Genomic DNA, 26,333 nt, shown 5'->3' on the forward strand with positions numbered 1-26,333 from the left:
GTGAGACACTTCCCGTTCTGTCCCACGCGTCTCGCGGCGAGCCCAGGAGTAGGTGAGACTCTTCCCGTTCTGTCACACGCGTCTCGCGGCGAGCCCAGGAGCAGGTGAGTCACTTCCCGTTCTGTCCCACGCGTCTCGCGGCGAGCCCAGGAGCAGGTGAGACACTTCCCGTTCTGTCCCACACGTCTCGCGGCCAGCCCAGGAGCAGGTGAGACACTTCCCGTTCTGTCCCACGCGTCTCACGGCGAGCCCAGGAGCAGGTGAGACACTTCCCGTTCTGTCCCACGCGTCTCGCGGCGAGCCCAGGAGCAGGTGAGACACTTCCCGTTCTGTCCCACACGTCTCGCGGCGAGCCCAGGAGCAGGTGAGACACTTCCCGTTCTGTCCCACGCGTCACGCGGCGAGCCCAGGAGCAGGTGAGACACTTCCCGTTCTGTCCCACGCGTCTCACGGCGAGCCCAGGAGCAGGTGAGACACTTCCCGTTCTGTCCCACGCGTCTCGCGGCGAGCCCAGGAGCAGGTGAGACACTCCCCGTTCTGTCCCACACGTCTCGCGGCGAGCCCAGGAGCAGGTGAGACACTCCCCGTTCTGTCCCACACGTCTCGCGGCGAGCCCAGGAGCAGGTGAGACACTTCCCGTTCTGTCCCACGCGTCTCGCGGCGAGCCCAGGAGCAGGTGAGACACTTCCCGTTCTGTCCCACGCGTCTCGCGGCGAGCCCAGGAGCAGGTGAGACACTTCCCGTTCTGTCCCACGTGTCTCGCGGCGAGCCCAGGAGCAGGTGAGGCACTTCCCGTTCTGTCCCACGTGTCTCGCAGCGAGCCCAGGAGCAGGTCAGACACTTCCCGTTCTGTCCCACGCGTCTCGCGGCGAGCCCAGGAGCAGGTGACACACTTCCTGTTCTGTCCCTCGCGGCTTTCCCAGGAGCAGGTGAGACACTTCCCGTTCTGTCCCATGTGTCTCACGGCGAGCCCAGGAGCAGGTGAGGCACTTCCCGTTCTGTCCCACGCGGCTTTCTCAGGAGCAGGTGAGACACTTCCTGTTCTGTCCCACGCGTCTCGCGGCGAGCCCAGGAGCAGGTGAGACACTTCCCGTTCTGTCCCACGCATCTCGCGGCGAGCCCAGGAGCAGGTGAGACACTTCCCGTTCTGTCCCACGCGTCTTGCGGCGAGCCCAGGAGCAGGTGAGACTCTTCCCGTTCTGTCCCACGCGTCTCGCGGCGAGCCCAGGAGCAGGTGAGACACTTCCCGTTCTGTCCCACGCGTGTCGCGGCGAGCCCAGGAGCAGGTGAGGCACTTCCCGTTCTGTCCCACGTGTCTCGCAGCGAGCCCAGGAGCAGGTCAGACACTTCCCGTTCTGTCCCACGCGTCTCGCGGCGAGCCCAGGAGCAGGTGACACACTTCCTGTTCTGTCCCTCGCGGCTTTCCCAGGAGCAGGTGAGACACTTCCCGTTCTGTCCCACGTGTCTCACGGCGAGCCCAGGAGCAGGTGAGGCATTTCCCGTTCTGTCCCACGCGGCTTTCTCAGGAGCAGGTGAGACACTTCCTGTTCTGTCCCACGCGTCTCGCGGCGAGCCCAGGAGCAGGTGAGACACTTCCCGTTCTGTCCCACGCGTCTTGCGGCGAGCCCAGGAGCAGGTGAGACTCTTCCCGTTCTGTCCCACGCGTCTCGCGGCGAGCCCAGGAGCAGGTGAGACACTTCCTGTTCTGTCCCTCGCGGCGAGCTCAGGAGCAGGTGAGACACTTCCCGTTCTGTCCCACGCGTCTCGCGGCGAGCCCAGGAGCAGGTGAGACACTTCCCGTTCTGTCCCACGCGTGTCGCGGCGAGCCCAGGAGCAGGTGAGGCACTTCCCGTTCTGTCCCACGTGTCTCGCAGCGAGCCCAGGAGCAGGTCAGACACTTCCCGTTCTGTCCCACACGTCTCGCGGCGAGCCCAGGAGCAGGTGACACACTTCCTGTTCTGTCCCTCGCGGCTTTCCCAGGAGCAGGTGAGACACTTCCCGTTCTGTCCCATGTGTCTCACGGCGAGCCCAGGAGCAGGTGAGGCACTTCCCGTTCTGTCCCACGCGGCTTTCTCAGGAGCAGGTGAGACACTTCCTGTTCTGTCCCACGCGTCTCGCGGCGAGCCCAGGAGCAGGTGAGACACTTCCCGTTCTGTCCCACGCATCTCGCGGCGAGCCCAGGAGCAGGTGAGACACTTCCCGTTCTGTCCCACGCGTCTTGCGGCGAGCCCAGGAGCAGGTGAGACTCTTCCCGTTCTGTCCCACGCGTCTCGCGGCGAGCCCAGGAGCAGGTGAGACACTTCCTGTTCTGTCCCTCGCGGCGAGCTCAGGAGCAGGTGAGACACTTCCCGTTCTGTCCCACGCGTCTCGCGGCGAGCCCAGGAGCAGGTGAGACACTTCCCGTTCTGTCCCACGCGTGTCGCGGCGAGCCCAGGAGCAGGTGAGGCACTTCCCGTTCTGTCCCACGCGTCTCGCGGCGAGCCCAGGAGCAGGTGACACACTTCCTGTTCTGTCCCTCGCGGCTTTCCCAGGAGCAGGTGAGACACTTCCCGTTCTGTCCCACGTGTCTCACGGCGAGCCCAGGAGCAGGTGAGGCATTTCCCGTTCTGTCCCACGCGGCTTTCTCAGGAGCAGGTGAGACACTTCCTGTTCTGTCCCACGCGTCTCGCGGCGAGCCCAGGAGCAGGTGTGACACTTCCCGTTCTGTCCCACGCGTCTTGCGGCGAGCCCAGGAGCAGGTGAGACTTTTCCCGTTCTGTCCCACGCGTCTCGCGGCGAGCCCAGGAGCAGGTGAGACACTTCCCGTTCTGTCCCACGCGTCACGCGGCGAGCCCAGGAGCAGGTGAGACACTTCCCGTTCTGTCCCACGCGTCTCACGGCGAGCCCAGGAGCAGGTGAGACACTTCCCGTTCTGTCCCACGCGTCTCGCGGCGAGCCCAGGAGCAGGTGAGACACTCCCCGTTCTGTCCCACACGTATCGCGGCGAGCCCAGGAGCAGGTGAGACACCCCCCGTTCTGTCCCACACGTCTCGCGGCGAGCCCAGGAGCAGGTGAGACACTTCCCGTTCTGTCCCACGCGTCTCGCGGCGAGCCCAGGAGCAGGTGAGACACTTCCCGTTCTGTCCCACGCGTCTCGCGGCGAGCCCAGGAGCAGGTGAGACACTTCCCGTTCTGTCCCACGTGTCTCGCGGCGAGCCCAGGAGCAGGTGAGGCACTTCCCGTTCTGTCCCACGTGTCTCGCAGCGAGCCCAGGAGCAGGTCAGACACTTCCCGTTCTGTCCCACGCGTCTCGCGGCGAGCCCAGGAGCAGGTGACACACTTCGTGTTCTGTCCCTCGCGGCTTTCCCAGGAGCAGGTGAGACACTTCCCGTTCTGTCCCATGTGTCTCACGGCGAGCCCAGGAGCAGGTGAGGCACTTCCCGTTCTGTCCCACGCGGCTTTCTCAGGAGCAGGTGAGACACTTCCTGTTCTGTCCCACGCGTCTCGCGGCGAGCCCAGGAGCAGGTGAGACACTTCCCGTTCTGTCCCACGCATCTCGCTGCGAGCCCAGGAGCAGGTGAGACACTTCCCGTTCTGTCCCACGCGTCTCGCGGCGAGCCCAGGAGCAGGTGAGACACTTCCTGTTCTGTCCCTCGCGGCGAGCTCAGGAGCAGGTGAGACACTTCCCGTTCTGTCCCACGCGTCTCGCGGCGAGCCCAGGAGCAGGTGAGACACTTCCCGTTCTGTCCCACGCGTGTCGCGGCGAGCCCAGGAGCAGGTGAGGCACTTCCCGTTCTGTCCCACGTGTCTCGCAGCGAGCCCAGGAGCAGGTCAGACACTTCCCGTTCTGTCCCACGCGTCTCGCGGCGAGCCCAGGAGCAGGTGACACACTTCCTGTTCTGTCCCTCGCGGCTTTCCCAGGAGCAGGTGAGACACTTCCCGTTCTGTCCCACGTGTCTCACGGCGAGCCCAGGAGCAGGTGAGGCATTTCCCGTTCTGTCCCACGCGGCTTTCTCAGGAGCAGGTGAGACACTTCCTGTTCTGTCCCACGCGTCTCGCGGCGAGCCCAGGAGCAGGTGAGACACTTCCCGTTCTGTCCCACGCGTCTTGCGGCGAGCCCAGGAGCAGGTGAGACTCTTCCCGTTCTGTCCCACGCGTCTCGCGGCGAGCCCAGGAGCAGGTGAGACACTTCCTGTTCTGTCCCTCGCGGCGAGCTCAGGAGCAGGTGAGACACTTCCCGTTCTGTCCCACGCGTCTCGCGGCGAGCCCAGGAGCAGGTGAGACACTTCCCGTTCTGTCCCACGCGTGTCGCGGCGAGCCCAGGAGCAGGTGAGACACTTCCCGTTCTGTCCCACGCGTCTCGCGGCGAGCCCAGGAGCAGGTGAGACACTTCCCGTTCTGTCCCACGCGTCTCGTGGCGAGCTCAGGAGCAGGTTAGACACTTCCCGTTCTGTCCCACGCATCTCGTGGTGAGCCCAGGAGCAGGTTAGACACTTCCCGTTCTGTCCCACGCGTCTCGTGGCGAGCCCAGGAGCAGGTGAGACACTTCCCGTTCTGTCCCACGCGTCTCGCCGCGTGCCCAGGAGCAGGTGAGACTCTTCCCGTTCTGTCCCACGCGTCTCGCGGCGAGCCCAGGAGCAGGTGAGGCACTTCCCGCTCTGTCCCACGCGTCTCGCGGTGGGCCCAGGAGCAGGTGAGACACTTCCCGTTCTGTCCCACGCGTCTCGCGGCGAGCCCAGGAGCAGGTGAGGCACTTCCTGTTCTGTCCCTCGCGGCGAGCCCAGGAGCAGGTTAGACACTTCCCGTTCTGTCCCACGCGTCTCGCGGCGAGCCCAGGAGCAGGTGAGACACCCCGTTCTGTCCCACGCGTCTCGCGGCGAGCACAGGAGCAGGTTAGACACTTCCCGTTCTGTCCCACGCGTCTCGCGGCGAGCACAGGAGCAGGTGAGACACTTCCCGTTCTGTCCCACGCGTCTCGCGGCGAGCCCAGGAGCAGGTGAGACACTTCCCGTTCTGTCCCACGCGTCTCGCGGCGAGCCCAGGAGCAGGTGAGACACCTCCCGTTCTGTCCCACGCGTCTCGCGGCGAGCCCAGGAGCAGGTGAGACACTTCCCGTTCTGTCCCACGCGTCTCGCGGCGAGCCCAGGAGCACGTGAGACACTTACCGTTCTGTCCCACGCGTCTCGCGGCGAGCCCAGGAGCAGGTGAGACACTCCCCGTTCTGTCCCATGCGTCTCGCGGCGAGCCCAGGAGCAGGTGAGACTCTTCCCGTTCTGTCCCACGCGTCTCGCGGCGAGCCCAGGAGCAGGAGAGACACTTCCCGTTCTGTCCCACGCGTCTCGTGGCGAGCCCAGGAGCAGGTGAGACACTTCCTGTTCTATCCCTTGCGGCGAGCCCAGGAGCAGGTGAGACACTTCCCGTTCTGTCTCGCGGCGAGCCCAGGAGCAGGTGAGACACTTCCCGTTCTGTCCCACGCGTCTCGCGGCGAGCCCAGGAGCAGGTGAGTCACTTCCTGTTCTGTCCCACGTGTCTCACGGCGAGCCCAGGAGCAGGTGAGGCACTTCCCGTTCTGTCCCACGCGGCTTTCTCAGGAGCAGGTGAGACACTTCCTGTTCTGTCCCACGCGTCTCGCGGCGAGCCCAGGAGCAGGTGAGACACTTCCCGTTCTGTCCCACGCGTCTCGCGGCGAGCCCAGGAGCAGGTGAGACACTTCCCGTTCTGTCCCACGCATCTCGCGGCGAGCCGAAGAGCAGGTGAGACACTTCCCGTTCTGTCCCACGCGTCTTGCGGCGAGCCCAGGAGCAGGTGACTCTTCCCGTTCTGTCCCACGCGTCTCGCGGCGAGCCCAGGAGCAGGTGAGACACTTCCTGTTCTGTCCCTCGCGGCGAGCTCAGGAGCAGGTGAGACACTTCCCGTTCTGTCCCACACGTCTCGCGGCGAGCCCAGGAGCAGGTGAGACACTTCCCGTTCTGTCCCACGCGTCTCGCGGCGAGCCCAGGAGCAGGTGAGACACTTCCCGTTCTGTCCCACGCGTCTCGTGGCGAGCTCAGGAGCAGGTGAGACACTTCCCGTTCTGTCTCGCGGCGAGCCCAGGAGCAGGTGAGACACTTCCCGTTCTGTCCCACGCGTCTCGCGGCGAGCCCAGGAGCAGGTGAGTCACTTCCTGTTCTGTCCCACGTGTCTCACGGCGAGCCCAGGAGCAGGTGAGGCACTTCCCGTTCTGTCCCACGCGGCTTTCTCAGGAGCAGGTGAGACACTTCCTGTTCTGTCCCACGCGTCTCGCGGCGAGCCCAGGAGCAGGTGAGACACTTCCCGTTCTGTCCCACGCGTCTCGCGGCGAGCCCAGGAGCAGGTGAGACACTTCCCGTTCTGTCCCACGCATCTCGCGGCGAGCCGAAGAGCAGGTGAGACACTTCCCGTTCTGTCCCACGCGTCTTGCGGCGAGCCCAGGAGCAGGTGAGACTCTTCCCGTTCTGTCCCACGCGTCTCGCGGCGAGCCCAGGAGCAGGTGAGACACTTCCTGTTCTGTCCCTCGCGGCGAGCTCAGGAGCAGGTGAGACACTTCCCGTTCTGTCCCACGCGTCTCGCGGCGAGCCCAGGAGCAGGTGAGACACTTCCCGTTCTGTCCCACGCGTCTCGCGGCGAGCCCAGGAGCAGGTGAGACACTTCCCGTTCTGTCCCACGCATCTCGTGGCGAGCTCAGGAGCAGGTTAGACACTTCCCGTTCTGTCCCACGCATCTCGTGGCGAGCCCAGGAGCAGGTTAGACACTTCCCGTTCTGTCCCACGCGTCTCGTGGCGAGCCCAGGAGCAGGTGAGACACTTCCCGTTCTGTCCCACGCGTCTCGCCGCGTGCCCAGGAGCAGGTGAGACTCTTCCCGTTCTGTCCCACGCGTCTCGCGGCGAGCCCAGGAGCAGGTGAGGCACTTCCCGCTCTGTCCCACGCGTCTCGCGGTGGGCCCAGGAGCAGGTGAGACACTTCCCGTTCTGTCCCACGCGTCTCGCGGCGAGCCCAGGAGCAGGTGAGGCACTTCCTGTTCTGTCCCTCGCGGCGAGCCCAGGAGCAGGTTAGACACTTCCCGTTCTGTCCCACGCGTCTCGCGGCGAGCCCAGGAGCAGGTGAGACACCCCGTTCTGTCCCACGCGTCTCGCGGCGAGCACAGGAGCAGGTTAGACACTTCCCGTTCTGTCCCACGCGTCTCGCGGCGAGCACAGGAGCAGGTGAGGCACTTCCCGTTCTGTCCCACGCGTCTCGCGGCGAGCCCAGGAGCAGGTGAGACACTTCCCGTTCTGTCCCACGCGTCTCGCGGCGAGCCCAGGAGCAGGTGAGACACCTCCCGTTCTGTCCCACGCGTCTCGCGGCGAGCCCAGGAGCAGGTGAGACACTTCCCGTTCTGTCCCACGCGTCTCGCGGCGAGCCCAGGAGCACGTGAGACACTTACCGTTCTGTCCCACGCGTCTCGCGGCGAGCCCAGGAGCAGATGAGACACTCCCCGTTCTGTCCCATGCGTCTCGCGGCGAGCCCAGGAGCAGGTGAGACTCTTCCCGTTCTGTCCCACGCGTCTCGCGGCGAGCCCAGGAGCAGGAGAGACACTTCCCGTTCTGTCCCACGCGTCTCGTGGCGAGCCCAGGAGCAGGTGAGACACTTCCTGTTCTGTCCCTTGCGGCGAGCCCAGGAGCAGGTGAGACACTTCCCGTTCTGTCTCGCGGCGAGCCCAGGAGCAGGTGAGACACTTCCCGTTCTGTCCCACGCGTCTCGCGGCGAGCCCAGGAGCAGGTGAGTCACTTCCCGTTCTGTCCCACGCGTCTCGCGGCGAGCCCAGGAGCAGGTGAGACACTTCCCGTTCTGTCCCACGCGTCTCGCGGCGAGCCCAGGAGCAGGTGAGACACTTCCCGTTCTGTCCCACGCGTCTCGCGGCGAGCCCAGGAGCAGGTGAGACACTTCCCGTTCTGTCCCACGCGTCTCGCGGCGAGCCCAGGAGCAGGTGAGACACTTCCCGTTCTGTCCCACGCGTCTCGCGGCGAGCCCAGGAGCAGGTGAGACACTTCCCGTTCTGTCCCACGCGTCTCACGGCGAGCCCAGGAGCAGGTGAGACACTTCCCGTTCTGTCCCACGCGTCTCGCGGCGAGCCCAGGAGCAGGTGAGACACTTCCCGTTCTGTCCCACGCGTCTCGTGGCGAGCCCAGGAGCAGGTGAGACACTTCCCGTTCTGTCCCACGCGTCTCGTGGCGAGCCCAGGAGCAGGTGAGACACTTCCCGTTCTGTCCCACGCGTCTCGTGGCGAGCCCAGGTGCAGGTGAGACACTTCCCGTTCTGTCCCTTGCGGCGAGCCCAGGAGCAGGTGAGACTCTTCCCGTTCTGTCCCACGCGTCTCGCGGCGAGCCCAGGTGCAGGTGACACCTCCACCAGGGCACCGCCTCTGCGGACATTTGACACCTGTCTGAAAAGCCGGCTTGTTGGAGAAGCTTCTCGATGGCTTCTAACCCTCATTCTGCCGTCTCTGTTCTTTTACAAATGCACTTTGGGGGTTATACTATTTTGTCCAAAGTGGTCTCTCCCCATTGGGGATTTCCCCCAGAAAACGGCCTGAATGACCCCTTCGGACAATATGGAGTAAGGACCAAAGCGGCCGATGGCGCTGACCTTGAATGTAATTGACTTGAATGGGAGTTTTTGTCCGATGTGCCCCGAGGTGTCACCCCGATACTGCTCCCCCGGGGTCACTGTGTCACCCCGATACTGCTCCCCCGGGGTCACTGTGTCACCCCGATACTGCTCCCCCGGGGTCACTGTGTCACCCCGATACTGCTCCCCCGGGGTCACTGTGTCACAGCTCTGGGAGGGGGCACAGGGTCCCCGGGGCCAGTCACATGGTGACCTCTGCTGTCCTGGCTCTGACCTGTGGTTTCATTCTCACCGCAGGTTGCCAAAGCCACGGGAGTGGCGGATGAAGCTTTGGGTAACGTGCGCACAGTGAGAGCGTTCGCCATGGAGAGCAGAGAGGCGGAGTGAGTGTCAGAGTGCAGCACACACACAACATGTGACACACTGCTACACAACCGCAAACACACATACACAATCGCACACACCATGTGACACACTGCTACACAACCGCAAACACACATACACAAGCACACACACAAAATGTGACACACTGCTACACAACCGCAAACACACATACACAAGCGCACACACACCATGTGACAGTGCTACACAACCACAGACACACACAACACATACTTATACACAACCACACATAATGTGACACACTGCTTCACAACTGCACACACACGTATACACAACCAGACACACACCACATGAGGTACACTTATACACAACCAGATGTTGTGTTAACTCATCTATAAGCATCTTTAGACACCTATAATATGCCTGGGACATATATATATATATATATATATATATATATATATATATATATATATATATATACAGTGGTTGACAAATCACCAAAAAATCTAGTCGCCACACAAAAAAATCTACTCGCCACCTAGTACCAAACGTGTGCTGCTTGGGCCAATATTTACTCGCCCGGGGGTTAAATCCACTCGCCCGGGGCGAGCAAATGTATAGGTTTGTCGAACACTGTATATATATATATATATATATATATATATATATATATATATATATATAGCCTCATGCGTATTTGTACACTAGACTTCCATATGCATATACACAGCTATACTCCTCCGTATGCATATACACAGCTATACTCCTCCGTATGCATATACACAGCTATACTCCTCCATATGCATATACACAGCTATACTCCTCCGTATGCATATACACAGCTATACTCCTCCGTATGCATATACACAGCTATACTCCTCCGTATGCATATACACAGCTATACTCCTCCGTATGCATATACACAGCTATACTCCTCCGTATGCATATACACAGCTATACTCCTCCGTATGCATATACACAGCTATACTCCTCCGTATGCATATACACAGCTATACTCCTCCGTATGCATATACACAGCTATACTCCTCCGTATGCATATACACAGCTATACTCCTCCGTATGCATATACACAGCTATACTCCTCCGTATGCATATACACAGCTATACTCCTCCGTATGCATATACACAGCTATACTCCTCCGTATGCATATACACAGCTATACTCCTCCGTATGCATATACACAGCTATACTCCTCCGTATGCATATACACAGCTATACTCCTCCGTATGCATATACACAGCTATACTCCTCCGCATGCATATACACAGCTATACTCCTCCGTATGCATATACACAGCTATACTCCTCCGTATGCATATACACAGCTATACTCCTCCGTATGCATATACACAGCTATACTCCTCCGTATGCATATACACAACTATACTCCTCCGTGTGCATATACACAGCTATACTCCTCCGTATGCATATACACAGCTATACTCCTCCGTGTGCATATACACAGCTATACTCCTCCGTGTGCATATACACAGCTATACTCCTCCGTGTGCATATACACAGCTATACTCCTCCGTATGCATATACACAGCTATACTCCTCCGTATGCATATACATAGCTATACTCCTCCGTATGCATATACACAGCTATACTCCTCCGTATGCATATACACAGCTATACTCCTCCGTATGTATATACACAGCTATACTCCTCCGTATGCATATACACAGCTATACTCCTCCGTATGCATATACACAGCTATACTCCTCCGTATGCATATACACAGCTATACTCATTCGTATGCATATACACAGCTATACTCATTCGTATGCATATACATAGCTATACTCCTCCGTATGCATATACACAGCTATACTCCTCCGTATGCATATACACAGCTATACTCCTCCGTATGCATATACATAGCTATACTCCTCCGTATGCATATACACAGCTATACTCCTCCGTATGCATATACACAGCTATACTCCTCCGTATGCATATTCACAGCTATTCTCCTCCGTATGCATATACATAGCTATACTCCTCCGTATGCATATACACAGCTATACTCCTCCGTATGCATATACACAGCTATACTCCTCCGTATGCATATACACAGCTATACTCCTCCGTATGCATAATCACAGCTATACTCCTCCGTATGTATAATCACAGCTATACTCCTCCGTATGCATAATCACAGCTATACTCCTCCGTGTGCATATACACAGCTATACTCCTCCGTATGCATGTACACAGCTATACTCCTCCGTATGTATAATCACAGCTATACTCCTCCGTATGCATATACACAGCTATACTCCTCTGTATGCATATACACAGCTATACTCCTCCGTATGCATATACACAGCTATACTCCTCTGTATGCATATACACAGCTATACTCCTCCGTATGCATATACACAGCTATACTCCTCCGTATGCATATTCACAGCTATACTCCTCCGTATGCATATACACAGCTATACTCCTCCGTATGCATATACACAGCTATTCTCCTCCGTATGCATATACATAGCTATACTCCTCCGTATGCATATACACAGCTATACTCCTCCGTTTGCATATTCACAGCTATACTCCTCCGTATGCATATACACAGCTATACTCCTCCGTATGCATATTCACAGCTATACTCCTCCGTATGCATATACACAGCTATACTCCTCCGTATGCATATACACAGCTATACTCCTCCGTATGCATATACACAGCTATACTCCTCCGTATGCATATACACAGCTATACTCATTCGTATGCATATACATAGCTATACTCCTCCGTATGCATATACACAGCTATACTCCTCCGTATGCATATACACAGCTATACTCCTCCGTATGCATATACATAGCTAGGAAACCAGGGGATGACAGAAACCAGGGGATGGTAATAAATTCCGTATATAGGGCTCCCAGGATACTAGACAGTTTCTATCCTGTTTGGCCTGGGAGTACAGCCTTATAATACATACACTCCATCCCACAGTTTGGCAAGCGCTGGAACTGAGGGATGAGAGATCCAGACCAGAGTTTGTCTGCTGCCTGATTTCTGTCACCTGTCATGCTAATTAGGAATCAGGTATGAAAGACTGATTTCCTGTTTGCTCTGGTCTCCCCACAAGAGCCAGGAGGCTGGAAGGCTGCTGAACTACAGAGGGGAGAAGCCTCTTCCCCAAACAGGTTCAATCTTTCTGTTCATTTGTGTAAGACTGCAAAAGTACCGTGTTTTGATGTTGGAAGTGGAAAAGCCACTTCCAACCCTGAGTCAGGGATATCTAAGTTAAGTTATCGCTCAGGTGAGCAGCTTTTGTTTTGATCTGTTTTCTGTTGTATGCACTGTGGCAGTCTCAGTGCCTGGGACTGAATAAACCAGGCATAGCCTGTTTAAAGGAACAGTACGTGACGCCTCATCATTTAACCTACCCTAAAAGACCGTGTTCTAAACAGTCCCGGACAAACGACGGAGCCCCGGAGTAAGCCGTTTGTCACATATGGTGGAGAATGCGGGCAGAGCACTAGGGGGTCTGCGGGTTGAAGAACTTTGAAAAAAAAAAAAAAAAAAAAAGTTTTTTCATCCTCTGCAAACAAGATGGAAGACGTGGTGGGTGCGCTGGTACGCAATGTCGCTGCCCAGAAAGACGCAAATGAAACCCAGCAACAGCTGTTAATAGCCCAGCAAGAAACTAATGCAAACCAGCAGCGGACGAATGCAGCCCAGCAACAGCTGCTAATAGCCCAGCAAGAGATTAATGCCAACCAGCAACAGGCGAATGCCAACCAGCAACAGGCGAATGAAGCCCTGCAAAACGCGAATGCAAACCAGCAAGAGACAAACCGCTTGCTGAGAGAGGAGCAACAGCGGTTCGCTCAGGGCTTTCAGCAGGAACTCGAGATCCTGAGGGGGACTATCAGTAACCTTCCACTGGCAGCGGCAGCCCCAGTTCCGAAAATGACCAGGGCAAGCCACTACCTTCAGAAGATGGGACCCTCGGATGATGTGGAAGCCTATCTTCTCACGTTTGAACGCACGGCACAGAGAGAGGGATGGCCAGAAGCTGAGTGGGCTGGTCTAATCGCACCCTTCCTAAGCGGCGAACCCCAGAAGGCTTACTTTGATCTAGAGCCAGCCGAAGCTAACGTCTATGCAAAATTGAAGTTCGAGATCCTCGCCCGCCTCGGCGTAACCACGGCTGTTCGCGCCCAAAGGTTTCACGCATGGTCCTTCACGATGGATAAAGCCACCCGAAGCCAGATGTATGACCTCATCCACCTCGCCCGGAAGTGGCTACAACCCGAGATCAACTCAGCCAGCCACATCGTGGAACGGTTGGTCATGGACCAGTTCTTGAGGAAACTTCCCTCTGCCTTACGCCGTTGGGTCAGTCGGAGTGACCCCCACAATGCGGATGAGCTTGTGGCCCTCGTAGAAAGGTACAATGCAGCAGAAGAGCACCCGCAACCCACAGTCGTGGAGCAACCCCACTACCCGAGGTTCCAGGACTCTTCCAGAGACGGTAAAAGGGTACCGGGGTTAAGGGGCGCTGAAGAGCGGCGACCACCTTCACGCAGCACCAGCAACAGTGGTTCGCACACTAAGGGCAATAGCCAACATGGGGAGCCGGGAAAAGGCTCTAAGTGGGACACAGACTATGTACCTAAATGTGTAAATTGTCATGAGAGGGGCCACACAACAAAAATCTGCCCACTAAATGATGAGCCCATGCAATGCAACAGCGTGGAACCTTATTCGCTGTTGTCCCAATGTATGGGCCCTAGCCCAGAGGACCCCTTGAATAACCATCTGTGGACATTTGTAAAGGTTAATGGTAAGAGGGTTCGGGCACTTCTTGACTCTGGGAGCATGGTCACACTAGTGTCCGAATACCTCTTGCCCATTAAGAAGAAACAGGGAAACAGTTCACAAAGAGTGGCAATTTGTTGTATACATGGGGATAATCATGAATATTCCACTGTTGATGTTTTTTTTGAAACAGAGTTTGGTTCTTTAGATTTCAAGGTGGGTATTGTACCCAAACTGGCACATGATGTGTTAATAGGGACCGACTTTCCCCATTTTCTAAAAATGTGGTCCCCCGCTCAGAATAGCGCCCAGAGTTCAATAGCGGACCATAACGAAGTATTAGAAGAAACAAATCCTTTCCCTTTTTCAGAAATGGAGGTTGACGAGGGCCCAAATAAGAAGGGGGAAAAGGAGGAGTGCTGTAAAATTCCCTTCCCCATCACTACTTTGGTAGGGAATACCCCAAATCAAGATGTTGAGCAGACACTTACCACCCCAGAACCGGATAAGACCCTCGCTGACCTAGAGGTCAGTCCTGGGAGTTTTAAGAAGGCCCAGTGGGAGGACCCCACATTAGCGGTAGCAAGGGGAAATATACGGGACCAGAATAGTACTCCTGGCCAACCAGATAGGTCACTTGCTTACCCCTACTTCGAGGTAGAGAACGACCTAGTATATCGGGTTGATAAAAGGAAATCAGTTACAACTAAACAATTGTTGGTACCAGGGACATTCCGTAATGTAGTATTACACCTCGCACATAGTCATCCATTGGGGGGACACCTAGGGGTGGAAAAGACAAAAGAAAAGGTTCTCCGAAGCTTCTATTGGCCTGGGGTTCTGGCAGAAATTACGAATTATTGTTCCTCATGCCCAGAATGTCAGATCACCGCCCCGTTCAAGGCGTACCGCAGCCCATTGGTACCCCTTCCCATAATAGAGGTACCATTTGACCGGATTGCTATGGATCTAGTAGGACCCCTAATAAAGTCTGCTAGGGGACATCAGCATATATTGGTAATATTAGATTATGCCACCCGATATCCGGAGGCAGTTCCCCTACGTAGCACCTCAGCTAAAAACATAGCAAAAGAGTTAGTAGTTCTGTTTTCCCGGGTCGGGATTCCTAAAGAGATTCTATCTGACCAGGGAACACCATTTATGTCCCAAGTAACGAAAGAGCTATGTAAACTCCTAAAAATCAAGCATCTCAGAACCTCAGTCTATCATCCACAAACAGATGGTTTAGTGGAAAGGTTCAATAAAACCTTAAAGAGCATGTTACGGCGGGCGGTTGATAAAGATGGGAAAAACTGGGATTGTTTGTTACCGTACCTGTTATTTGCCATTAGGGAAGTTCCCCAATCATCCACAGGCTTCTCCCCGTTTGAACTATTGTATGGCCGACACCCAAGGGGCTTACTGGATATAGCCAAAGAGACTTGGGAACACGAGGTTACCCCTTACAGAAGTGTAATAGAGCATGTTGCCCAGATGCAGGACCGCATTGCTGCAGTCCTACCCATAGTGAGGGAACACATGGAGAAAGCTCAAGAAGCACAGAGGAATACATATAATAAGGGTGCTAGGGTCAGAATTTTTTCTCCAGGTGATAGGGTACTAGTTCTGGTTCCCACCGTGGAGAGTAAATTCCTTGCTAAATGGCATGGGCCATATGAGGTCTTGGAAAGAGTGGGAGAAGTAAATTATAAGGTAAGACAGCCAGGTAGGAGGAAACCTGAGCAAATTTACCATATAAACCTACTCAAGCCCTGGAAAGATAGAGAAGTCTTGTTAACCCTAGTACCCCCAGGTCCGTCAGAGAATCAAGAAACTGACCCAGAGGTTAGCATAGCTGAAACCCTGTCTGTTCATCAGAAACGAGAGGTTCAGAATTTAGTGAAAAGAAACAAAGAAATCTTCTCTATACGGCCAGGTAGAACTAGCGTAATTGAACATGACCTAGTCTCTGAACCGGGGGTCCGAGTTAACCTTAAACCGTACCGAATCCCAGAGGCCAAAAGAAAGGCTATAAGTTTAGAGGTTAAAAAAATGCTAAAACTAGGTGTAATTGAGGAATCCCAAAGTGGGTGGAACAGCCCTATAGTCTTAGTCCCAAAGCCAGATGGTACAACAAGGTTTTGTAATGACTACCGGAAACTAAACGCGGTGTCAAAATTTGATACTTATCCTATGCCCAGGGTAGATGAACTTGTAGAGAGACTGGGCAAAGCCCGATATCTCACAACCCTAGACCTAACAAAAGGGTACTGGCAGGTTCCCCTCACAGAAAGGGCAAAAGAAAAGACAGCCTTCTCAACCCCAGACGGCCTCTTTCAGTATAAGGTGTTGCCTTTTGGCTTACATGGAGCTCCCGCCACATTCCAAAGAATGATGGATAAAATTTTAAAACCACATGCTCGGTATGCTGCCGCCTACCTGGATGATGTGGTAATCCATAGTGAAGATTGGCAATCCCACCTTCCAAAGGTCCAAGCTGTGCTTGACGCAGTCCGGTCTGCTGGACTAACTGCTAACCCCGCTAAATGCACTATTGGTCTGGAGGAGGCCAAGTATCTGGGATATTCTATTGGCAGAGGTTTACTCAAACCCCAAACACTCAAAGTGGAGGCGATACAAAATTGGCCAAGGCCAGTTACAAAAAAACAAGTAAGGACCTTTTTGGGGTTAATTGGGTACTATAGAAGGTTTATTCCCAATTTTGCAACTAAGGCAACCCCACTAACTGACCTCACAAAAGCAAGAGGACCGCTAATGGTAAAGTGGTCCCCCGAAACCGAACAGGCCTTTAGAAGCCTGAAAGAAGCTCTCTGTGCCCAACCAGTGTTGGTCACACCTGACTTCTCCAAAGAGTTCGTAGTCCAAACCGACGCATCTGAGGTAGGGCTGGGGGCGGTACTCTCCCAGGAGTCTCAAGGTGAGGAGCACCCCATCCTTTATTTAAGTAGGAAACTAAATCCCCAGGAGAAAAATTACTCCATAGTAGAGAAAGAGTGTCTCGCAATAAAGTGGGCTGTAGAGACGCTCAAATACTACCTGTTGGGGAGAAAATTCCGGTTGGTCACAGATCATGCACCCCTTACCTGGATGTGTCAAAACAGGGAAAAGAATGCTAGAGTGACCAGGTGGTTCCTAAGCCTACAACCCTTTAAATTTTCTGTGGAACACAGGTCAGGGCACAAACATGGCAATGCTGACGGGTTGTCAAGGATGCACTCCCTAATATCCATGGTCGCTCATCCCTCGAGGTCTGAGCTGGGGGGGAGGATATGTGACAGAAACCAGGGGATGGTAATAAATTCCGTATATAGGGCTCCCAGGATACTAGACAGTTTCTATCCTGTTTGGCCTGGGAGTACAGCCTTATAATACATACACTCCATCCCACAGTTTGGCAAGCGCTGGAACTGAGGGATGAGAGATCCAGACCAGAGTTTGTCTGCTGCCTGATTTCTGTCACCTGTCATGCTAATTAGGAATCAGGTATGAAAGACTGATTTCCTGTTTGCTCTGGTCTCCCCACAAGAGCCAGGAGGCTGGAAGGCTGCTGAACTACAGAGGGGAGAAGCCTCTTCCCCAAACAGGTTCAATCTTTCTGTTCATTTGTGTAAGACTGCAAAAGTACCGTGTTTTGATGTTGGAAGTGGAAAAGCCACTTCCAACCCTGAGTCAGGGATATCTAAGTTAAGTTATCGCTCAGGTGAGCAGCTTTTGTTTTGATCTGTTTTCTGTTGTATGCACTGTGGCAGTCTCAGTGCCTGGGACTGAATAAACCAGGCATAGCCTGTTTAAAGGAACAGTACGTGACGCCTCATCATTTAACCTACCCTAAAAGACCGTGTTCTAAACAGTCCCGGACAAACGACGGAGCCCCGGAGTAAGCCGTTTGTCACAATATACACAGCTATACTCCTCCGTATGCATATACACAGCTATACTCCTCCGTATGCATATACACAGCTATTCTCCTCCGTATGCATATTCACAGCTATTCTCCTCCATATGCATATACACAGCTATACTCCTCCGTATGCATATACACAGCTATTCTCCTCCATATGCATAAATATATAGCTACTGTATCCGCCTCCATATGCATATACTTAGCTATACTCTTCCATATACATAGACTATAGTTATACTCCTCAATATACATAGCTATACTCCTTCATATACATCTACACAGCAATACTTATTTATATGCTGTGGCAGGGCGGCCTCACGGCTGAGTCAGTTAGACTCTTAGACAGGGGTTTAAGCTGTAACTGCAGTGGTTTATTCTTACAATAACAATTAAACATTAGGCACACTATCCCTTTAAGAAAAACAAACCATAAAATAAAAACCTACTCCTCTTTAGAAGACTGACTACACAGCAGGTCCCTCTCTAATGGGCTGGCCAGCTAAACTGGTTACCAGCCCAAAACATACCTATGTTTAGAGAGATAATATATACAACAAAATCAAATATAGGTTGTGGGAACTCGGTCCCAGGAGAGTCCAGGAAAAGTGCCTCTGGTACAGTAACCCTTACAGGACAGCTCTGCTCCCTCAGCAGTCTATGGAACGTCGGTTCCTTGAAGTCAAGCCCCGCATCCAGCAGGCTTGTTCAGTTTCATGGAGTCTTGTTCTGGGTGTGCATCCCAGGCAGTCCCAGCGCCCAGCAGGCCTGGGAACTGTACCAACCAGCTCTTCCTCCTGGTTGGGGAAAAGTCCCTCTACACTTCTGGGGAAAGACGATCTCTCCTTGTAGCTGCTTCCTTCCCGCCGTTAACGCCCTGTTCATTCAGGTCAGCTTAATTATCTCCACCTGCATCTGGCCTCTCCTGGGGCGGTTAACTGCCTGCATGCCGGAACATACACTCTGCAAGCTCTTTCCAACCTGCTCAGACAGTGACTCCATCACAATGCATATATATAGCTAAACTCCTCCATATGCATGTGTACAGCTATACTCCTTTTATATGCATACACATAGCTATACTCCATATACATAGCTACGGTATACTCTTCCATATACATAGCTATACTCCTCTGTATACATATACATAGCTTTGCTCCTCCATATACATATACATGGCTATACTCCTCCATATGCATATAGATGGCTATACTCCTCCATATACATATAGACAGCTATTCTCCTCAATATACATATACATAGCTATACTCCTCAAAATACATATACATAGCTATACTCCTCAATATACATATATAGCTATACTCCTCAATATACATAGCTATACTCCTCAATATACATATACATAGCTATACTCCTCAATATACATATACATAGCTATACTCCTCAAAATACATATACATAGCTATACTCCTCAATATACATATACAGCTATACTCCTCAATATACATAGCTATACTCCTCAATATACATATACATAGCTATACTCCTCAATATACATATACATAGCTATACTCCTCAATATACATATACAGCTATACTCCTCAATATACATAGCTATACTCCTCAATATACATATACATAGATATACTCCTCCATATACATATAGATACTGTAGCTATACTCGTCAATATACATATAGATAGCTATACTCCTCAATATACATATAGATAGCTATACTTCTCAATATACATATAGATAGCTATACTCCTCCATATACATATAGATACTGTAGCTATACTTCTCAATATACATATAGATACTGTAGCTATACTCCTCAATATACATATACATAGCTATACTCCTCAATATACATATACATAGCTATACTTCTCAATATACATATACAGCTATACTCCTCAATATACATAGCTATACTCCTCAATATACATATACATAGCTATACTTCTCAATATACATATAGATACTGTAGCTATACTCCTCAATATACATAGCTATACTTCTCAATATACATATAGATAGCTATACTCCTCAATATACATATACATAGCTATACTCCTCAATATACATATACAGCTATACTCCTCAATATACATAGCTATACTCCTCAATATACATATACATAGCTATACTCCTCAATATACATATACAGTGTTCGACAAACCTATACATTTGCTCGCCCCGGGCGAGTGGATTTAACCCCCGGGCGAGTAAATATTGGCCCAAGCAGCACACGTTTGGTACTAGGTGGCGAGTAGATTTTTTTGTGTGGCGAGTAGATTTTTTGGTGATTTGTCAACCACTGTACATATACATAGCTATACTCCTCAATATACATATAGATAGCTATACTCCTCCATATACTGTACATATAGATACTGTAGCTATACTCCTCAATATACATATAGATAGCTATACTCCTCAATATACATATAGATAGCTATACTTCTCAATATACATATAGATAGCTATACTCCTCCATATACATATAGATAGCTATACTCCTCCATATACATATAGATACTGTAGCTATATTCCTCAATATACATATACATAGCTATACTCCTCAATATACATATACATAGCTATACTCCTCAATATACATATACATAGCTATACTCCTCAATATACATATACATAGCTATACTCCTCAATATACATATACATAGCTATACTCCTCAATATACATATACATAGCTATACTCCTCAATATACATATACATAGCTATACTCCTCAATATACATATACATAGCTATACTCCTCAATATACATATACATAGCTATACTCCTCAATATACATATACATAGCTATACTCCTCCATATACAAATAGATAGCTATATTGCTCTTGAAATAAAAATACTTTTTCACATTTTTAGAGGACTTTTTTGCTCAATAGAAAAAAAATCTAGCGCATCCTCTGTGTACACACACGCACACACGCATACACGCACGCACGCAAGCACGCACACACACACACACAACGTGACATTCACACACACACACACACACACACACACACAACGTGACATTCACACACACACACACACACAACGTGGCATTCACACACACACACACACACACACACACACACACACACACACACACACACACACACACACACACACACACACACACACACACACACACACACACACACACACACACACACACACACAACGTGACATTCACACACACACACACACACAACGTGACATTCACACACATACACACAACGTGACATTCACACACACACACACACACACACACACACACACACACACACACACACACACACACACACACACACACACACACACACACACACACACACACACACACACACACAACGTGACATTCACACACAACCACAAATGTAGCACATACTCATAGACAACGTGACACACTCGCAGACAATGTGAGACACACATGCACACAACCGTACAGGCACACAACGGCACACACAATCAGGCCAGCAACGCAAAAGCAGAACCAAATCATCACACACAATCATACACCGTATATGTATAGTGCTGTATATTACATGTACATATATAGGGAAATAAACACAAATTATCCTAACAGGTGTGGCGCAGAAATCAGTCCCGCACGATGTCACATATCAACTACAAGTGTTTATTTCCATACAAACGTGTGTGAGAAGCAGCTCACAGGAATAACCAGGACAGGCTCTCCAAAATCTAACACTGAGACATGTATTCTCCACGTGTCAGCGAGGCAGCTCACAGGAATAACCAGGACAGGCTCTCCAAAATCTAACACGTGACATGTATTCTCCACGTGTCAGCGAGACAGCTCACAGATACAGGAATAATAATGACAGAGTCTTAAGGTTAGTCAGTATTAAATGAAAAGGTTGACACCATTTGCATGGGAGGAGATGGCAGTGAGGCGTGGGTGAGAGCAGGTGTGTATATCTGGCTTCAGGCAGATCCCCAGCAGCAGGACGGAGGAGATAGAGGGTGTGAATAGAGGATTTGTGGGGGTGCTTTTTATTGAGGGGTAAAGAAGTTGTTGGGAGAGAGGTGTGTAAATAATGGTGCAGTTGGAGAGAACAGAGACATTCACCAAGGAGTGAGGAAACAGTAAACAGAAAAGGCAGTAGGGAGGGCATAGTGAGATGCAGGAGGAGAGACTTCCCAGGTACTGGAGGATAGGAAGAGTACAAAGAATCACAGTGTTTACAAAGTAAAGTTCTCACAGTTGTTGTGTGGAGTCCAGATCTTCCTCAATCTTCACCTCCAATGTTAACTCTGCCCAACACTTAAATATGACACTTAAAGATGTGACACACAGCCATATGGCTCACAGCCAATATAGCTGGTCTTAAATACTCTAAAACACAGTCACTTGAATAACAATTAAGGGAGGGGTCTGCCTAATCAACTCACAGATACATACCACACGGTTAATTACATTTTAAGAAGTGCTCTTGCAAATTCATTTAAGGAAACATACAACATACAGTACCAATGAAATGGTAGACCTGTGTGTTATATAAGGCGTGGATCCTGATGTAACCTCACTCCCTGTCCCTGTTCTCAGACTGGTAGACCTGTGTGTTATATAAGGCGTGGATCCTGATGTAACCTCACTCCCTGTCCCTGTTCTCAGACTGGTAGACCTGTGTGTTGTATAAGGCGTGGATCCTGATGGAACCTCACTCCCTGTCCCTGTTCTCAGACTGGTAGACCTGTGTGTTGTATAAGGCGTGGATCCTGATGGAACCTCACTCCCTGTCCCTGTTCTGAGACTGGTAGACCTGTGTGTTGTATAAGGCGTGGATCCTGATGGAACCTCACTCCCTGTCCCTGTTCTCACACTGGTAGACCTGTGTGTTGTATAAGGCGTGGATCCTGATGTAACCTCACTCCCTGTCCCTGTTCTCAGACTGGTAGACCTGTGTGTTGTATAAGGCGTGGATCCTGATGGAACCTCACTCCCTGTCCCTGTTCTCAGACTGGTAGACCTGTGTGTTGTATAAGGCGTGGATCCTGATGTAACCTCACTCCCTGTCTCTGTTCTCAGACTGGTAGACCTGTGTGTTGTATAAGGCGTGGATCCTGATGGAACCTCACTCCCTGTCCCTGTTCTCAGACTGGTAGACCTGTGTGTTGTATAAGGCGTGGATCCTGATGTAACTCACTCCCTGTCCCTGTTCTCAGACTGGTAGACTTGTGTGTTGTATAAGGCGTGGATCCTGATGTAACCTCACTCCCTGTCCCTGTTCTCAGACTGGTAGACCTGTGTGTTGTATAAGGCGTGGATCCTGATGGAACCTCACTCCCTGTCCCTGTTCTCACACTGGTAGACCTGTGTGTTGTATAAGGCATGGATCCTGATGTAACTCACTCCCTGTCCCTGTTCTCAGACTGGTAGACCTGTGTGTTGTATAAGGCGTGGATCCTGATGGAACCTCACTCCCTGTCCCTGTTCTCAGACTGGTAGACCTGTGTGTTGTATAAGGCGTGGATCCTGATGTAACTCACTCCCTGTCCCTGTTCTCAGACTGGTAGACCTGTGTTTTGTATAAGGCGTGGATCCTGATGTAACTCACTCCCTGTCCCTGTTCTCAGACTGGTAGACCTGTGTGTTATATAAGGCGTGGATCCTGATGTAACCTCACTCCCTGTCCCTGTTCTCAGACTGGTAGACCTGTGTGTTGTATAAGGCGTGGATCCTGATGGAACCTCACTCCCTGTCCCTGTTCTGAGACTGGTAGACCTGTGTGTTGTATAAGGCGTGGATCCTGATGGAACCTCACTCCCTGTCCCTGTTCTCACACTGGTAGACCTGTGTGTTGTATAAGGCGTGGATCCTGATGTAACCTCACTCCCTGTCCCTGTTCTCAGACTGGTAGACCTGTGTGTTGTATAAGGTGTGGATCCTGATGGAACCTCACTCCCTGTCCCTGTTCTCAGACTGGTAGACCTGTGTGTTGTATAAGGCGTGGATCCTGATGTAACCTCACTCCCTGTCTCTGTTCTCAGACTGGTAGACCTGTGTGTTGTATAAGGCGTGGATCCTGATGGAACCTCACTCCCTGTCCCTGTTCTCAGACTGGTAGACCTGTGTGTTGTATAAGGCGTGGATCCTGATGTAACTCACTCCCTGTCCCTGTTCTCAGACTGGTAGACTTGTGTGTTGTATAAGGCGTGGATCCTGATGTAACCTCACTCCCTGTCCCTGTTCTCAGACTAGTAGACCTGTGTGTTGTATAAGGCGTGGATCCTGATGGAACCTCACTCCCTGTCCCTGTTCTCACACTGGTAGACCTGTGTGTTGTATAAGGCGTGGATCCTGATGGAACCTCACTCCCTGTCCCTGTTCTCAGACTGGTAGACCTGTGTGTTGTATAAGGCGTGGATCCTGATGTAACTCACTCCCTGTCCCTGTTCTCAGACTGGTAGACCTGTGTGTTGTATAAGGCGTGGATCCTGATGTAACTCACTCCCTGTCCCTGTTCTCAGACTGGTAGACCTGTGTGTTATATAAGGCGTGGATCCTGATGTAACCTCACTCCCTGTCCCTGTTCTCAGACTGGTAGACCTGTGTGTTGTATAAGGCGTGGATCCTGATGGAACCTCACTCCCTGTCCCTGTTCTCAGACTGGTAGACCTGTGTGTTGTATAAGGCGTGGATCCTGATGGAACCTCACTCCCTGTCCCTGTTCTGAGACTGGTAGACCTGTGTGTTGTATAAGGCGTGGATCCTGATGGAACCTCACTCCCTGTCCCTGTTCTCAGACTGGTAGACCTGTGTGTTGTATAAGGCGTGGATCCTGATGTAACTCACTCCCTGTCCCTGTTCTCAGACTGGTAGACTTGTGTGTTGTATAAGGCGTGGATCCTGATGTAACCTCACTCCCTGTCCCTGTTCTCAGACTGGTAGACCTGTGTGTTGTATAAGGCGTGGATCCTGATGGAACCTCACTCCCTGTCCCTGTTCTCACACTGGTAGACCTGTGTGTTGTATAAGGCGTGGATCCTGATGTAACTCACTCCCTGTCCCTGTTCTCAGACTGGTAGACCTGTGTGTTGTATAAGGCGTGGATCCTGATGTAACTCACTCCCTGTCCCTGTTCTCAGACTGGTAGACCTGTGTGTTATATAAGGCGTGGATCCTGATGTAACCTCACTCCCTGTCCCTGTTCTCAGACTGGTAGACCTGTGTGTTGTATAAGGCGTGGATCCTGATGGAACCTCACTCCCTGTCCCTGTTCTGAGACTGGTAGACCTGTGTGTTGTATAAGGCGTGGATCCTGATGGAACCTCACTCCCTGTCCCTGTTCTCACACTGGTAGACCTGTGTGTTGTATAAGGCGTGGATCCTGATGTAACCTCACTCCCTGTCCCTGTTCTCAGACTGGTAGACCTGTGTGTTGTATAAGGTGTGGATCCTGATGGAACCTCACTCCCTGTCCCTGTTCTCAGACTGGTAGACCTGTGTGTTGTATAAGGCGTGGATCCTGATATAACCTCACTCCCTGTCTCTGTTCTCAGACTGGTAGACCTGTGTGTTGTATAAGGCGTGGATCCTGATGGAACCTCACTCCCTGTCCCTGTTCTCAGACTGGTAGACCTGTGTGTTGTATAAGGCGTGGATCCTGATGTAACTCACTCCCTGTCCCTGTTCTCAGACTGGTAGACTTGTGTGTTGTATAAGGCGTGGATCCTGATGTAACCTCACTCCCTGTCCCTGTTCTCAGACTGGTAGACCTGTGTGTTGTATAAGGCGTGGATCCTGATGGAACCTCACTCCCTGTCCCTGTTCTCACACTGGTAGACCTGTGTGTTGTATAAGGCGTGGATCCTGATGGAACCTCACTCCCTGTCCCTGTTCTCAGACTGGTAGACCTGTGTGTTGTATAAGGCGTGGATCCTGATGTAACTCACTCCCTGTCCCTGTTCTCAGACTGGTAGACCTGTGTGTTGTATAAGGCGTGGATCCTGATGTAACTCACTCCCTGTCCCTGTTCTCAGACTGGTAGACCTGTGTGTTATATAAGGCGTGGATCCTGATGTAACCTCACTCCCTGTCCCTGTTCTCAGACTGGTAGACCTGTGTGTTGTATAAGGCGTGGATCCTGATGGAACCTCACTCCCTGTCCCTGTTCTCAGACTGGTAGACCTGTGTGTTGTATAAGGCGTGGATCCTGATGGAACCTCACTCCCTGTCCCTGTTCTGAGACTGGTAGACCTGTGTGTTGTATAAGGCGTGGATCCTGATGGAACCTCACTCCCTGTCCCTGTTCTCAGACTGGTAGACCTGTGTGTTGTATAAGGTGTGGATCCTGATGTAACCTCACTCCCTGTCTCTGTTCTCAGACTGGTAGACCTGTGTGTTGTTGTATAAGGCGTGGATCCTGATGGAACCTCACTCCCTGTCCCTGTTCTCACACTGGTAGACCTGTGTGTTGTATAAGGCGTGGATCCTGATGGAACCTCACTCCCTGTCCCTGTTCTCAGACTGGTAGACCTGTGTGTTGTATAAGGCGTGGATCCTGATGTAACCTCACTCCCTGTCCCTGTTCTCAGACTGGTAGACCTGTGTGTTGTATAAGGCGTGGATCCTGATGGAACCTCACTCCCTGTCCCTGTTCTCAGACTGGTAGACCTGTGTGTTGTATAAGGCGTGGATCCTGATGTAACCTCA

At 52.0% G+C, this 26,333-nt stretch overlaps 1 protein-coding gene across 1 annotated transcript in view; it reads left to right on the forward strand.

The window, feature by feature from the left end:
* Positions 1-4,291: 4,291 nt before the first annotated feature.
* Positions 4,292-26,333, forward strand: part of LOC142476965 (mitochondrial potassium channel ATP-binding subunit-like) — a gene marked incomplete at its 3' end in the record, with an annotated part of 45,119 nt that continues 23,077 nt past the window's right edge. The window contains exons 1-2 of the mRNA XM_075582036.1: positions 4,292-4,308; positions 8,902-8,987. Coding sequence (XP_075438151.1) covers positions 8,968-8,987 — 20 coding nt within the window. The remainder of the gene's footprint in view (positions 4,309-8,901; positions 8,988-26,333) is intronic.

Source organism: Ascaphus truei, unplaced genomic scaffold, assembly GCF_040206685.1.
Source record: "Ascaphus truei isolate aAscTru1 unplaced genomic scaffold, aAscTru1.hap1 HAP1_SCAFFOLD_1816, whole genome shotgun sequence".
Classification (NCBI taxonomy): domain Eukaryota; kingdom Metazoa; phylum Chordata; class Amphibia; order Anura; family Ascaphidae; genus Ascaphus; species Ascaphus truei.